Here is a 17,046-nt window from a genome sequence, read left to right as displayed (position 1 = left end):
AATAAGCATATATAAAAATCTTTACAAGGTTAGTAATTAAAAATAATCGTCAGCATTTATTACATATGAACACAGAGGGCGTCACCTCTCGTGGACTCGCCCACGTTCATCGCCCAGGGTTACAGTCACTGTACGATTCTTGCTGAGGTTGAAGTTGTTGCTATAGTAATGGTAGTCAGGAGTAACCCATCCAACCCACACACAGGCAGGGTCCTGACCTGCGAAGACCCTCACTGAATGGTAGTACTGTAACAAAACAGAGAAGAGAGACTTAGCCAAAAATGAAAACGCATTTAGTTTTTGCAGCTGCAAACAGACGTTTCTTCTGTACCGTAGTGATGCTGCTGTAGTCCACTCGTCTACTTTCATCGCTGTGCCTCACAGATCTCAGTGGATATCTATCAGAAACCATATTCAAAAAGTCATTAGCGAGCAGATAACATGTCGGATTCAAGGTTTTCTCGCAAAAGAGCTTAAAGTCACAGTTTTGGGAAGTTCAGCACCTGTGTTTGACTTTAAGGGTTTCTTCCTCATGAACACCGTTCATGTCCACCACAGGGCTGATCTTGAAGACGGAGTGGAACTCCACAGGCATGCTCAGACGACAAAACACCATGTCTGCGTTACTGTTCTGTGTCCCAAACGTCTTGTGGGTGACTTTGAGACAAGGAGGGCTGTCGATGGTGCCGTCGATCCTGGTTACCTGCAAACAAACGATAACAATCTTCGCGTTCATCGTCTAGGCCAATTCAATCGTTTTTAACAATTTCACAGTTTCTTCTTTCTTACCGCAATGTGGTTGTGGTCCTTCGGCACGTTGACAAAAGTAGGCAGACGCTTGCTGAACCACATTGTGACCTCTCGATTCATGTTGACGGCAAATGGCTCGAATCCCTCCTGCAAGCCGCACATGGTGTAGTACTTAAAGGTGCTAGCATCCTTCCCGAGGTTCATACGACCCACCTGCGACAGACCGAGGCTACACACTGGAATAAACCCTGCAGGACAGACAAAGGACATAAAGACAAAGGGGGGGAGCAAAGGAGGAGGAGAGAAAGAAGTCTTTAAGAATACACGGCAGGAGGGATGGAACATCAATGCAGCTTTTGCAAAAGGCAATTTACAAGTGGCACTTCAAATACGGCTGATTTCCACACAGGGAGCCGCTCAATTTTAACTTATATCACCACCATGATTGTTCTGGGATAAAGCCTTCTGCTCTACATGTGAAGGCTTTAAAAGATGAGGGCAGGATGGCAAGGACGTGTGCTCAACAGCTCCTCACAGCCACATTCATACACGCTCTTTCTCACCATCCTCAGTTTCAAAGTCCGTGAAGCAGAGTTCAGAGCCCTTGGTGGTGATCAGGATCTCCCCGTTCAGAGTGAAGATCATGGACTTGTCCTCCATGTTGATCATGCAGCCCACCACGTCCCCAGCATGCCAACAGCGCCCAAACAGCCGGCTGCCCATGTTCAGGCAGTGGCCCTGTGCACAGTACAGACACAAGGAATACCATATAGTATACACACAATGTGAGCAACTACTTTAAATGAGCTTAACACCAAATAATTAAATAGGTTTTTAAATACGAAAGAATAAAGGGCGAAAGCCATTTTTCGAGTAGTCTACGTGAACTTCACCAATACGCTGTTGGGATTAACTGAGATTTGGTTGACAGCTTACCCTGTATCCATCAAAGACAAACGCAAGCTCATCTGTGCCAAGCTCCACATCTGGCTTACACCCAGGTCTGGCCCAGCCCACTCTCATGTCTCCACCGGTAACGGCCTCAAATTCGAAGTACCACTTCCCGGTCTTCACTGCGTACGTTCTCTCTACCCTAAAGAAGCGGATCTTATCAATGCTGAGGCGCTCCGAGACTTGTCCTGCTGGGTGAAAGGAGAATAATAAGAAGCAATGGAAATATTAATTGCAAAAACCCAGTGGCTGTAGGTAAAGGCAGCAATTTCATGTGGCTATTCTCTTTCACTCTAAACTGAAAGGAGATGGAAGGCAAAGTCCCATATCAGGACATATTTTTTTATCCTTATTCTTTGTAAGGAGCATTTTATTATGCACTGTATAATTTGAACTTCTGGGCATTTTGATTAGCACACTTTCATGGGTGAAACTCACCGCCTTCCTGGTCCGAGGGCTCGATGTTGTACCCGTAGCCAATCAGAGTGCGGATAGCTTCCCGCAGGCTGTCCCTGTTCGACTTCTTGGTGCGTTCATCCAGCAGAGCATAAGGAACCAGGCGAGGGTTACGCTTACTTTTAAGATCCTGCACGGAGGAGAAGCAGCAAGAGAAATGTTAAAGTTTAAAGCCTTTTTTAAAAACATTCATTTGTCCCACCAGTTGAAAGGCAAATGAAGGGATTTCATTCAGCTGTAAAGCAGATTTGTGAATTTAAATTAGAGTTTTTTTCTTTTATTTATTTCAGGTTTGTTTGATGAGCTTGTAGCTGAAGCTCTGCAGCTGGTTATGTGTCCAATATTACTACTTTATTAGTTAACAAATCCACAAGTGAACTATAGACTGGTCTGAAACTGAGAAGATAACAGACAAAGCTGAAATAGAACAAAATCAGCCTTTCGGTTTACACAATTCCCTGACAAGTAAAAGATCCCCAGTTTGATCCCGGGAGGAGACACAAATCCCAGTGGGCTTTTGTCAGGAAAAGGGTCCGGCATAAAAAAGCTTTGCCAACTCAAACATGCGGAGCTACCCACTGTGGCAACCCCTTGTGAATAAGGGAGCAGGCAAAAGTAGCGTATTCTTCCACATATTAAGAAAACAGATTTTTCTTTCTTTGCAGCATTTTCCCAGCACATTGTATCCGGTTGTTCAGTGATGACGTGACGAATCCTACTTCCGGGTCCAAAGTAGTTAGTAGTAGTTAGTAGTAGTAGCGTTTAATATGGCTTTTGTGTTGTTAACATGTTTAATGTTTTGTATTTTCTTCTTTTTGATCTCAAAAAGCTCCTAAAACAGTCAGTGATCACTGTTGACCTGCCTCGGCTTTTATTACCGCTAATCATTTATTTAAGCTCAGTTTTTAAAACCTTAGGATGTAACTACAGCCCAGCCCATGCAGCAGTATATGAATGACTAACCTCGTATTGTGGATGGATCAGTTGTTCTCCTGGCTGAAGTTTGGTCCGTTTACAGCATCCTGCCATGCGATTACATTTGTTCCTGACCACCGAGAACACTCACGTTAACTTTTATCGAGTGGAAAAAAAGTTAGCTTGTTTATATTATGCTAACATAGCTGTGTCGCTAGCGGTCACGTAGCACATCATTATATACCAGCTAGCCCAACTTCAGTAACCCTACAAACGTCACTGCTGTTTAGTTTTCTGTCTTCATTTATGCTGGAAGTGATAACAGAGCTGTACGTTTGAATTTGTTTCCAAAACCCCGCAGTCAGGACATGCTATATTGTATTTAGATAGAAGCTAGCGAGCTAACTCCCTGCTAACTTCTAACTCCGTTAAATGTCATAAATTCCGTTTTCATGGATGCCTGGATGTTAAACTCAATTGTTACACCTGGTAGAGCAGAACGCTGATCATTTTATTAAAGATGAAAGACTTTAGACAGTTTTTAACTCTCAGTAATGCCATAGTGATCGTTTGATATATGGACCTGCAGCGGAGTTTAGACCCAGACACGGCTAGTGACGTCAGACTGAACAACCGGACAGACGTGCACCAGATGTCCAGGAACATTACGTACTTTCTGGCTGAGTAATTTGTACAGACCTCTGGACAATGTAAAGCTGCTGCTCTTAGATTATAGGGATGCACTCATAAGCACTTTAGAGCAACAATGTCTGCTTTTGAATGTACCTGTTCTCTGAGAAGCTATTTTTTTTAAATCTCTTCAATCAAATTTGAACATTAAAGCATGTGTTTTCCTAGATGTGTTCACAGTGATCTAAGGTTGTTATTCGTCTTTCACTTCTAACCAAACCTCAGCGCTGTTCACATGTCTGGCGAAGGTGTCGATTCTTTGGTGGATTTGAGCATACCTGCTGAATCCCGTATGTCCATCCCTGTTTGATCCGGTCCTTGGCCCACACATTGTGAGCGTTCTCTGCCAGTTTGTCCACCAGCAGCTCCTGCCCTGGAGTCAGTTTGATATCGGACAGGTCCAGAGGGGACGGCTTATAACCATTGGACATCATGTAGCTACAGGAAAAAACAATGAAAAAGGAATTTTTCCCCCAGTTATGGATACAGTTAAACCACAGGGACCAGTTTAGTTACATTTACAGCCTGATGGGAATCTCTATGGCAGTAAACACAATAAATATCCTTTATTTCTTATACTGCTGGACATTTTTGGATGATCTGTGATTGGGTTACCAAATATTTTGATTCATTTCATTTCTCTTACTGTCTTACTATAGAGCGGCCTAGTCATTACTGTCCAATTGTGTGATGTACAATCGATATCATGAGTAGTGCGTGTGCTCGCATCGCTGCTATAATCATACCCACTTACTTCTTAGGGAGCTTTATCTTTTTGAGAGAGTCCTCAGCATTTGGATTCATGTGAACTATACGACAGCCTAAGGCCAGCAGAGTCCTGCAGGGGAAAAAAATAACCACAGTGACCAACAAACTGATTTGACAGTATATGCAAAGAACCAGAGAGGCTGCTGAATGTGTCCAAACAGAGCACGATGGGTTAAATTACGCGTGTCCTAATCTGTTACACAAGAAAGACCGAGCAATACCCACGGCAACGAAACGGGCGCCAAGTGAATCACACCTCGTGATCGGACGGAGCGACAGTAAAAGTGAGTTTGATGTCTTTCAGGAACTCGTCCCTGTCACCCAGATGTGTCTCCCAAAGCAGCAGATCAAGATTAATGACGGCATGCATTTATGTTTTTGATTCGAAGAGCATTTATGTAAATCACCTGCGATGGGCCTTTCCACCTTAACCCTACCCCTCCATTTTGCACATTTCTGTGTAAGTATTGAAAGCCTGGTCTCTCTAAAGAAGAGAGGACTACTGGTAGTCTAGAGCAATAGATACTCCATTTATTCATCAAATGGGGCATGACAATCTCAACACAGGCAGGTCATCCTACACGTGGAGCCAGCGTTGCGGAAACCTCTGTCAAGGATGGGAATGCCCACAGCCTTGTAGCTGGTGTGTGTTTTTCCAATAGAGAAAGAAAAGCTAAGAAGTCCTAACAGTGCTAACAACTAAACTACAGCACGTCATCGCTTCAGCTTTACTATGAGATCAGTGAACTGTTAGCTAAACTTGTGATATTCCTCATAGTTTAAATCCAACGAAAAAAGAAAATGCATTATCTGAGAATAATATGTCAGATATGGTTTTTTAGGCTATTTTTATAACAGAGGTGTTGTCCATGAAGACAAAAACAATCCATCATGTTCGCCGTACTTCAGAGTCTCCGTTGACATCTGCAGATTGTAGTTTTTTTCCGTTTCCGGCAGCTTGGAGAAATCCACCAGGCACGGATGCTGCCGCTTATTATCATCCCTTATCTGTGAGGAAAACAGAGAAAAAACACACATATCAAACACCTCCTGACGTTCTCATCATTGCTGTTCAGCAGCTCTGCATTCATATGTACATCAAGTCCTACTAGATCTATGCATATGAGATACACAGCCTCATAACTCATTGTCACTGTGAACTAACAAGGGGGGCGGGCATGTGGTTTAAGTCCTGGGTGCTACTAGTTGCAGTGATTAGACTACTCTAGTGAACATGTTATGAGAGAGGGACAAGAGAGCATGTTTTCTTGGCAGAGCCAGAGAGCTGTATGGCAGGAATACCGAGTGAGAGGCGTAATGCGTCTCTCTCGAGGCTGCACTTTAAGCCAAATAATCCTTTTGGCAATGCTGCTCAGAGGAGGTGGCATGGCAATGGTGGATGTTTACCAAGAAAACATGCAGGGCTGTGTACAGATATGCAGCTGTTTCCGTGGGTCCAATGAATAGCAGCCAGCTCTTTTGTGAATAGTACAAGAACTATGGGAAATCTCCTCTTTCATATTTACATGCAACCAGTGCTAAATAGCAAAAACAGGTTTATTTTATCTGCTATGTGACCTCTACCACATGTATAACTGACTCCAACTCACTTGGCTATCGCTCCACATGTAAAAAAAAAACAAAAAAAACAACCTTGACAATAAAACTAGTTTATTATTGTTGTTTACCAAATCTCAGACTTGTCTTTGTCCTAAATCAAAGATTTTTCGAGGAGGAGGACAGAGTGAAAGCTTACAAGCTAGCGCAGAATTCTCATGTTGTATTATAGACATAAGAGCTGCGTCTTGTTGCTGGTTTCTTGTTTTTCCTTCCTTTAAGAGCAAAACAGGTCACTTTGGCGTTATCCTGTGGTAACTATACAACAAACCAGAAAGCCATCAGCTAGAATTTGGAGTTAAACAGATGAAACCATAACCGACTTAAATTTGGACGTGCCTTCTTTTTGACCACTTGTGCAACCGTGACTTACAATAGACCCGAGCAGAGAGTAAACAATACGAACACAGCAGGAGAACTTGAAGTGGGATGGAGCTGAATTTAAATCAGGTACAGTTTTTGTCTTCTGTTGCAGGAGCCTGCTGATTGCACTGCGTACACTGTAATTATAAGCATGCGTTTCCAGCTGACTGTATTGGGAAATACACTAATTTGTTCTTTTAGGGAGTTTAGATGAGAATTTGATATCACTACAGGTGAAGCCAGGAGACTTCAGCTTAAAAAACCTCAAGCATAAGCTCTCCGATGATAAAAGAGCTCAAAAGCTAAGTCAGATATACTTTTGAACTTGCCCCACAGATCCAGACTAGGTGTTTCCCACTGCTTCTGGTCTTTATGCTTGATCAGGCTTGATGCCAGTTAATAATAGAAAACATTGGCTGTTAATCTGGCAATTTTTTGGACATAGCCAGCAGAGGCAAGAATAACACAGACTAACACAGCCTCATCTCAATTTCACATTAATCTTCCAATCTAAGTATAGCATACAATCACATTCTCAGATTCCTATCAGTAGCAGGAGAAAAGATACAACATCTGCTCCGAATATATAGACAGGCCTTTTGATTGGTTTCTGGCTCATAGCGGGTTATGTCATGTGTTTTGATTGACCCTCTGAACATTTAAAGAATTAGAAACTCCATCAGTTTTTCTTTGAAAAGGAGAAAAACAAAAAACAAAATGCAAATTTTAGTCTGGGTTTATTGAGGCGATGAAATTGCCAAGACATCCTGTTCTGCCCTTTGGGTGAAACAACAATTTGTAATTCATGACTGACACTAGAACACAGACACAATGACTCTGCTACCTACAAACAAACTGGATGTGAATGAAGGATGTAAATGAGTGGCGTGGAAAAGCGCTGAATGTGAACAATGACAGTGTTCTTTTTCCACTTACCCTCTTTTTGGTGTAAACCGCAAATTATAAAAGAGAAAGCAAGATGACACACAAGCCTCTGTGATGGTAAGTTGTCACACTCATCGAGAAAAAATTGTAATTGTCGTGTTTATTTCTCCACAAACATGGAAAACGGCATGGAGTATGCTTTTTATCTTTTGATCCGAGCGATGAACTTGTAGGAGAACAACATAAGCAACTAAATAACAATCTCATTAACAATCTAACCCTTACCTTGCCATAAGACCAGCCAAGCTCAATCTTATTCATGCCCCAGAGCTCATGGATATTTTCAGCCAGCTTGTCCCGAACCTTCTCCAAATGAGGCGGCATGACAATCTGAAGGAACAGGTAAGCAAATGAGCATTTTCCAAAAAGTTGTGCAAACTATAGAATGCAAAAAACTCAGTAGTTGAAACAAAGTAATGCAATTCTTTTGGAAAAATTAAACAAATACACAAGATGCATCAAATTCAAGATGAGCATTTTTTCAGTTGATTTGCATTCTTTTACATGTCACACTGCATCACAGCCTTTGTGAAAAAGGGGGCGTTTTTCTCATGATCACCATCCTGCACGCCTCCTGTGAGCTTACCTGGCTGGTTTCCACAGGTGTGGGGATGAAGGAGGCCTGCGACATGAACTGGGTGGTGCCCAGCAGATCTCGAACTCCGTCCACATCTCTCTTATACTCTTTCACCGGCTCCACCTTCATCTTCTCTTTTGGCAGCAGAGCCTCATAACACGGTGCGTAGCTTGATGGAGGCAGGAACTTGAAGTCACCGTGCCGTCCGCCCAACAGGAAACGAACCCTAACCAGAGAAAAGTTGCTCACGTGACTTGGCTTATTGCAATGTTTTACGTGCACACTAAAAGAAAATTAAATGCTGTTAATAAAAGAAGCGACTAGTGAAAAGAAAACTAATCCTCTACTTTTATTCTTAACTCTCTTAAACAGGTTCTACTCCAATGGGGACACGTTTAGTTCTGTGAATGAAAAAAACATTGCAAAACCGTCTCTCGAGGCTCCTCAAAATAGCAGTTCAAGTAGTAGCAGTGACGCAACCAAGCTCATTCTCACTGCGGCCCTCAATTATTAAGCACTGAGGATGTGTGGCTGTCATGTTCTGGCACGTTTAAGTCCGTGGAGACGTTCACCCTGTTCACTGGGCCAATTCCAAGCTTCCACACGCTCACGCTCTGCTGTGACTGGTCAACACAGTGTTAGCTGTACAATCACCCGACCAATGAAAGAGTCAGATCAGACCTTGACAACACTTCAACTACTAAAAAGGACAAATCTGTTCCAAACAGCCTGTTTTATGAAATTGTAGACAATTTGGATTCTTTCACTCGGTCTGTAATAATGAAGCAGCTCAAGGGTCTTTGCATGTTGAACCTCTTTGTTATTATAAGCTGTGAGGTTGGCATCAGGACTCGTCCCCTGTCTGGTTTGTTCTTGTCACACCTTTACCAGGTGTGCTGGGCTGATGTAGAACTTGCGATCCTAAGTCTCTCCACTCTTTTCAGTCACCAATCTCATGCACTATTGAATCACGTGTCTCTCTGGAATGTCTGGAACTCCAGAGTTGTGAAAACCTTTCAGACACATGTGCCCGCTTCAGCTTGGAACCTCAGAAACACATTTTTTGCCTTCCAAATCACTCCGGGTACTTTACTGTTCACTTATATTGCCATATTTGGAATACTGTGTGGAAATCTGGGGAAATACATACAAAACTTCACTTCAACCACTATGTAAAATTCAGAAAAAAGCAATCAGGATGATTACTAAAGCAGGATTTAGAGAGCACACTAACATTATGTTCTTGAAATTAAAAATTCTGAAGTTTATGGATCTTATAAAATATAAAACTGCAAAAATTATGTACAAAGCCAGATACAATATGTTACCAGGAAATGTACAGAGGATGTTTTTTGACAAAGAAGGGGACTATGAATTGAGGGGGAAATTAAATCTGAAGACTCTTAAAGCACGGACAAAGGTTAAAACCTTTTGTGTTACTATTTATGGGGTAAAACTGTGGAATAGTTTTACTGTGGACCTACAGCAATGCTCAAGAATTAGTCAGTTCATAAAGATGTTTCGAAAACTGCTTTAGGAAGAATATGAAACTGATAAAGTTGATCACCCATTGTGTGTATATATATACTAAATTGTATCTAAATTATATCTATCACTGTAGCTATGTTTATACATGTTCTCCTTGTTTATTGTGTGGGGTAAGTGATGATGGGAATTAGGTGAATAGTGGCATTCAATAAAATGTTGAGCATGGGGTAGGGATTAATAAGTATGTTATACTTCTTCCTACTCCATTTCAGACCTAATAATTGTCATTTCATGTCATTTAGACTTTGTTTTATTTTATTTATTTATTTTTTATCTGAGCACATACGTGTGTGTGTATTTACATATATATTCGTATTTGTAAATGCAAGTATGTGTAGTTGTGTATATATTGGGTTTTTTTTCTGTATATGTCTGAAATAAAGATACAATACAAATACAAACCTGTAAAGGAGAAGACTCACCTGCTCACCTGCCTGCCCACTCTCCACCGATCCACCCTACTGTGGAAACTAGCCTCCTCCCCCAAAGCACCTCCCACTCAAATAAGACCATTTCCAGGTTCCACAATCCAGTCCACAAATCACGACCTCCGGTTGAACCATTGCTAACTCTGTTCCTCATCCTCCCCAGACCTCACATGCGCACGCTCAGTCCCACAACTTCCACCACATTAGATATGCTTATTCGCCAACTTGAAAATAAACACTTGATACACACAAACTCCCATCTGAGCGCATTTTCTGAGTCCATGCCAATCCTTAGTATGGCTCAGTGTTTCTGAGTGTAGAATGCATCAGAGGTGGGACCAAGTCATTGTTTTGCAAGTCTCAAGTAAGTCTCAAGTCTTTATCCTCAAGTCTCAAGTCAAGTCTCAAGTAATGTCAGGCAAGTCAGAGTCGAGTCTCAAGTCACTGGTGTAAAAGTCCGAGTCAAGTCACAAGTCTGAAACTTTGAATTTCAAGTCCTTTCGAGTCTTTAAAAAAACAAACCGAAAAAATAATGTTGCAGTTATGCTAAATGTAAATATTAGACCATGTAATTTTAAAATCTGTGTTTTTCTCAACACATGACAAAATAGTGAACTTAGAAAATATACACAAATTGTGAAATTGCACCTCTTTAGAATGCAGCTCAATTAAACCTAGCTCCAAGAATAATTTTCACCGACAGTTCTGAGATAAGCTGCATGTTATTCTTGGATGCGGTTGTAGGACCGGCTTTAAAATCGCATGACAAAAATATCATACACATTAAAAAAAACTGAATCACCAACGTAGCCTGGAAAACATTTGCTAGTTAGATGAAGTCAGCTATCTCATCTTAGCATATTTATATGCATATTTATAATCATACGGTTCTTGGAGTGAGTGCATACACTCGTGAAGTTTAGTAACTTCAGGTCACTGCAACAAGCCCAGGTACAGTTTACCGACGGATGGGTGCAGGACCTTGAAATGCACCGTGTAGAAAGTAAAGACCATCGTACGTATCATAAGTTTACCAGTCTCACAAATCGTCGTCATAAATACACATTCCTTAACCGTTTATTAATAGGACCTTTGAGCTCAACGGTAATTAATTAGTAGTGGAAATAATTTCTGGTACCCATCACAGAAATGTAGCAGTGACAATAATACTGTATGTTGTAATCGCACTGGGCAATTAGTGATACAAAAACCTGTTTTATCCTGTGAATAAAAGTATATGTTTTTGTCAATGTACCATAATAACAGAAGCGAAACGCAATATTGTGTCAGGATAATTCACTATTTATGCACAATAAATAAAGGAGCATAGCGCGACAATTTCTGTTCAGCGCCAGACTTGCTTGTAACCTATATCACCAATTATGTTATGAAAATGACGCATTAACTACTAAAAAACACTGACCTTCGTGTAAATGCTTGGAGCAGACTAACCTGTGAGCTGGAGGGTTCTGGGACGTTATATTTGGTCTTTGAATGGCTGCAATCCAGACCATCCGTCGCGTCTTTGTTACTTCGGAAACATGGCTCGAACAATTTCTCTTCAACGACGTAATCCGATAACAACCGATCTCTTTACCCGTCGGCTTCCCGTGGCTGTCATGCGACCGGCTATTGCAGTTAATAATACAACAGCTTCTTGACATTTTTGTGTTTCTTTTTATCGCTGTGTGACTGATTTTAATTGAAAGCCTGCGTGCGCTAGTACCGCTTGCCACGAGTTCCCAGAATCCTTTGCGGTTCTACCCGTGAATGACGTCACATTTTCAATCTCTATATAATATGCATGTTAAATTTTATATTTGGGGTAAAATATCAAGTCTTTTCAAGTAAACCGGTTCAAGTCCAATTCAAGTCCCAAGTCATTGGTGTAAAAGTCCAAGTCAAGTCACAAGTCTTAGAACATTTTTTCAAGTCAAGTCTAAAGTCATAAAATTAATGACTCGAGTCTGACTCGAGTCCAAGTCATGTGACTCGAGTCCACACCTCTGGAATGCATTGACCGAAGATGAAACGCTTGTAAAATAAGAAACATATTTCATGATCTAAAAGGTTATTTAGGCTTCCAATCAACAGCAAAGACTAACAAAAAAAACATGAAACTGACCAGTGACCTCTTGAAGGGGCCAATGAATCATTAGTTGTCTAATCACTTATCTTTGTTCTTTGGTCAACTCTGTTTTAAACATGTTACATAAATACATTTAACCTTTAACCTTTAAACTAACAGAAACAACCAATCCTCTACTTGCTCCAATTTTGCACCAGGTGCAAAGTAACAGCAAGCTGTCACAAAAAAACACTAAAATCCCTTAAAAAGGAACTGTTTAATATTTCAAGCAATTCTCATGCAGCATGTTGGCACATGAGCGTGTGTGTGAGTGGTAATAAACTCCTTATCTAGCTTCTGTTAACCAGCGTAACAACTGGGTCAGTAACACACATTGTTCAATTAATCTTTTCTGCACGTCAGATAATACAGACAGTGTGAGAACAATGACGCTATTAAAAGTGACATCATTTGTGGAAAAAAATGCATGAAAATGATTTGAGAGACGGGGAAATCAAGCGGAGCGTTACGCCTTTTTCTTTCCTTTTCTTAGCCACACAGATGAACCACTTTTTTTTTTTAAATGAATGATGATTGAACTCTGACGTTTTTTTTTAAATAAATTCATTTTCTAATATTTAACATGACCAAACATTGTGGCAGGTGTCTCAGAGGGAACGTGGCAAAAGGCTACTGTGCTCTTCAAAGTCGGAGTCGATCATGGAATTGTGGGAAAACTGCTGGAGCTTGAAATTCCATTTTCAAGTCACATCAATCACACTATCAGTGGTCACCATGGAAACAGAATTTTTTTCCTGTTTTCTAAGCCGCGTCTAATCTAAAAGCCTCGAAGACAAAATGAAAGTCAGAATATAAAGATAGAATTTTTAGAATATATAAATATGAGTTTTTTCTGCCTGTTAACGTCTAATAAAGCATATGAACAGAAAAAATACACACTCACTTGACACCTGCAGAGAAACTGACAACAGGGAAGAAGAGTCCGTCTGTGTTGAAATTTTCAAACATGCCCTGGACGGGCTGTCCGTTGATCCTGAAGGATATGCTGGGGGCTCCAAGGTCCAGGCAGCAGCTCACCACGTCCTCTGAGGTCAGAATGTGCTGGTTCATAGACGCAACCGCCCGCGGGATACGACCTGATCGGGACACACGCACAAACTGCTATGTGAAATACGACCTAGTGAGTTGTGCTGGCACAAATCACACCTCTACCTCCCTCTCTCACACACACATACTGTTGGATACACACATTTGCGCACAATGACACAGACTCTGGGCAAGGAGATCGTCCCTGCAGGGCACTGGTTCTGTCTAGACACAACTTGGCTGTAACCCAGGGTTACCGCTCATCTTCTAATGCTTTAGTTACTCCAGACACTGGCTTGTCCCACCCACCTGACCAGAGGTGGAGTCCATCAAAGCCGTACGAGTAGAGATCATCACCAACTCCATTACCTCCCCAGCCCTCTCCTCCTCCCGGGTAGGGTGCATAGCCTTTTGTGTTCGCCCAGCCGATTCTGAGGTGGGAGGGCTCGCTGGTCACAAAGTGGTCCACCTGGTCGATCATGAGTTCATAGTACCACTTCTTGTACTGAGCCGAGCCTTCACTCACGCCCAGGAAGATGTTCGGTCTCATGCTGGCAAAGAAGTACAATGTGACATCACCACCAGAGTTACATTTTTAATTACAATATTGTACTTTTCACTTAAAAAAAGCAAATTGCAACATTCCATACAAAGTTATTTAACTACTAAGATAAAAAACAAACAAACAAGAGATTAAAAAACATATAATGATTTCACAAAAGATCCTCACCAGATTAATAAATTGAAAGTAAGCTTTAGACTCTAGAGAAATAACTGTGGGCTGAGTTATCAGAGAAGCAAGGAGGAGAAAGATAGCAAGATAAATAAATGGCTCTCTAACCTCTGGACATCATTGACCAGCTGGGTTTGCAACAGCAGATCTCTCTTGGGCAGCAAGTGATCGCAGATGAGGTTCTGATTGGTTCGCACAGCTACGCCATTACACACACAGAGTGAACAGAGCACATCTAGTATCTAAAAAAGAAGGTGAAGGAGGTAGGGATAATAAGCAACACCATCTAATGGAAGACCATAACAGCACTTAACACTCACTAATGATAACACGTTTACTTCATTTTCCCTATTATACCCCAGATGTGCATCTGCACCTGAAAATGACTAATTATACTTCACTGTCCAGGATGCTGCCGGAGGGAAAGTCCCTTTATATGCAACCACTGCATAATTACTCTGCGATTGTTACTGGGTACAAAAACATGTTAAAGAATACCCTTTTGATGTTAGCTTAACAAAGCTGTAGAACTAAATGGGCCAGGATGACAGCATAGAACACCTACGCTTTAGCATTGACCTTTTTCTCCTGCTTCCACTGCAAAACGGTACAGTCGGGCTGATTTACGACCCAGGCCGGCTCCTGATCTTATTTCACTGTTAAACAGACTGTTTCGTGTTAGGGGCACGCGGCTACGAAAAGCTCCAGGAGCCTTCTCAACAAGAAGAACCCCACTCATCTGTACAGTATGTACAGCTAATAGCCAGCAGATGGTCAGCTTAGCATGGAGACTGTGGCAAAGAGTGTTGCTCTTTCCAAGTTAGGTACACAAGCACCAGTGAAGTTCACATGTCGTGTGCTTCAACTGTTGAAAAAAACATTAAACACCAAGTTAATTTGCAGTTTTTATTTGAATGCTTTGTTCTAGTGCACTTCTTAGCAGGAGTAATTTGTTGTGCAGCCAGTCATAAGTCATAAGACAACTTCAATTGGTTGCATGTTATTGTGACATATTCATCGTACAGACACATAAACAAACAAAGAAAACATCACATTATTCCTTTATGCTTTTATTGGGGTTTTACATTTTTTTTCTGGTATTACTTTGTAAATCAATCTAATTTCAATGTATTTTATTTGAAAGTTTAGTATAATTATACTTGCCAACAACTACTTACAAAAGGAAGTACACAAAAAATGGGGTAACGAGTCAGGTTTCTACAGGGAACAAAGCAATAATTATACTGTAAGTAATTTTAATCAGTCTAAACCGTGGGTGGGCAACTCCAGGCCTCAAGTGCCGGTGTCCTGCAGGTTTTAGATCTCACCCTTGGGTCAACACACCTGAATGAAAGGATTAGTTCATTACCAGGCCTCTGAGAACTTCAAGACATGTTGAGGAGGCAATTTAGCCATTTGAATCAGCTGTGTTGGATCAAGGACACATCTAAAACATGCAGGACACCGACACTCGAGGCCAGGAGTTGCCCTACCCCTGCTCTAAACCATATTTTATAATAAAGAAAACAAGACACAAATTCCATTGTAAGTAATTTTAAGTAATTTCTTGGTAATTTTGTGGAAAAACAACCAATATTTCCCCATCTTACATAAGAAGTGTGCTGTACATTTTGGTGGGTATGGAGTGGTTTAACCTCGCCTAATGTCCCAAGTGTACTACAGGAAAGTAAACAGTCCCTTTATGAGTAAACAGTGATTGTGAAAGGAAAACAAAATTAGTTAGACTTGGCTCCATCATCACGAAGGTCACATAGACCTGCAAATTTTAAAGGTATTTTTTCTTGTAGTTTCAAATAAAATACACATAAAAATTCAATTTCATTGCAGTCACGGGCCGTATTATAAAGTGTTACGCTTTTTCTTAACATAAATTGCTGTTCTTTGTATTGCATAGTTATTTTTCAACATGTGCATAACCCAGATGTGTATTTCACCGTGTAGCAACAACACTTACTGCTTACCTTGTGGTTGCGTCCATGCTTGTACAGCAGCGATATGATGGATTTAATGTGTCCTTTCTGGATGATATTGAGCGCCTCGGGGCTCTCGATTAAAATGCAGTGCAGAACTTCCAGAATCCCTGCACAGCCGCAAAATTCATCAATTACTTAACACTCGCAAAAGACACACCAAAGGACACTCGTCAAAGACGCATTCTGTCCGCACAGAGCAACAGAAAACCCTGCTGGTGCACTCCTTACTGCACATTTAAAAAGTCGCTATTCCCATGATTTCAGCCAACAGTGTCACCTTTCAAAAAAAGACTCCTGTACCTGTTAAAGAATTTTAATAGTTCTGCGATGTTGCACAAAAGCTCTCTCACACTGCTGTTTCACTGCAGGCTCATGTGTATGTGTCAGAATGCTAATGAGTGTACCTGAAGAGGACTCCAGTCTCTCCAGCTTGCTCACCAGCCAGTCCAGGTTGTTGGAGAACTGTGTGCAGTTGTTGCGGTTTCCTCGGATTAACGCAGCTGCAGGACATGAGGAAAGTGTGCACGAGTCAGCGCATTGCTTAATGTGACGACTTACACAACAGAAAAACAATGTCACGCAAAGGTGAACACTTTGAATTCATGCCCAAAGCCGGTTAAGGAAGACATTGTGCTTTGACACTCTTAAACATATTAGTTTTAGAAGATGCCTTAGAGAGAAGGTGGGACCAGACATAAACATATGAGGACAAACACACCCACATGTACGTCCTAGCATGAAAAAAACAGGGTCATCCGATGCAGGGAGACAAAGAAGAAAGGAGGGAGGCATCCCAAATCCACTTAGCGCTGCGCTCAACCAGGTATGTGAAGAAGGGGGAAGGGGAACAGAGAAAGAGAGATGTGACTAGAACACTAATATGAGTCAGCAGGTGAAGTCAGTGTAAATAAGAGCGTGAAGGACATCCTTGGAGGGCAGAGAGGGCTTCAGTGTGGCGAGATGAAAGATAAACTCTACATACGGGCTATCTCAGCTTAAGAATGAAACTCATTTCAAACATGACAGGAAGAAAATCGTGCCTGCTCACAATTTTCTGCTCGTAAATGGATCTTTTTATGTGAAAGCTGCTGAAATAACAGTCGAGACAAACATTGTACTCATCAGATGGAAGATGG

The 17,046-nt window shown here is 41.4% G+C and overlaps 1 protein-coding gene across 3 annotated transcripts in view; it reads right to left on the bottom strand.

Annotated features, from left to right (window-relative positions):
• Positions 1–17,046, bottom strand: part of LOC309695996 (ryanodine receptor 3) — a 119,477-nt gene that overhangs the window by 60,227 nt on the left and 42,204 nt on the right. For all 3 annotated transcript variants that reach the window (XM_082517022.1, XM_082517023.1, XM_082517024.1), the window contains 17 exons: positions 16,315–16,410; positions 15,899–16,017; positions 14,025–14,158; positions 13,493–13,734; positions 13,041–13,233; positions 8,042–8,258; positions 7,681–7,785; positions 5,435–5,538; positions 4,517–4,600; positions 4,041–4,200; positions 2,140–2,287; positions 1,687–1,889; positions 1,314–1,488; positions 790–998; positions 504–703; positions 332–398; positions 86–246 (listed from right to left, as the gene is read on the bottom strand). In XM_082517022.1, the coding sequence (XP_082373148.1) occupies positions 86–246; positions 332–398; positions 504–703; positions 790–998; positions 1,314–1,488; positions 1,687–1,889; positions 2,140–2,287; positions 4,041–4,200; positions 4,517–4,600; positions 5,435–5,538; positions 7,681–7,785; positions 8,042–8,258; positions 13,041–13,233; positions 13,493–13,734; positions 14,025–14,158; positions 15,899–16,017; positions 16,315–16,410 (2,617 nt within the window). The remainder of the gene's footprint in view (positions 1–85; positions 247–331; positions 399–503; positions 704–789; positions 999–1,313; positions 1,489–1,686; positions 1,890–2,139; positions 2,288–4,040; positions 4,201–4,516; positions 4,601–5,434; positions 5,539–7,680; positions 7,786–8,041; positions 8,259–13,040; positions 13,234–13,492; positions 13,735–14,024; positions 14,159–15,898; positions 16,018–16,314; positions 16,411–17,046) is intronic.

The sequence above is a fragment of the Aulonocara stuartgranti genome (assembly GCF_965226115.1).
Source record: "Aulonocara stuartgranti genome assembly, chromosome: 19".
Taxonomy (NCBI): Eukaryota; Metazoa; Chordata; class Actinopteri; order Cichliformes; family Cichlidae; genus Aulonocara; species Aulonocara stuartgranti.
Note: the sequence above shows the minus strand (reverse complement) of the source record. Positions and strands in the feature narration are given on the sequence as shown.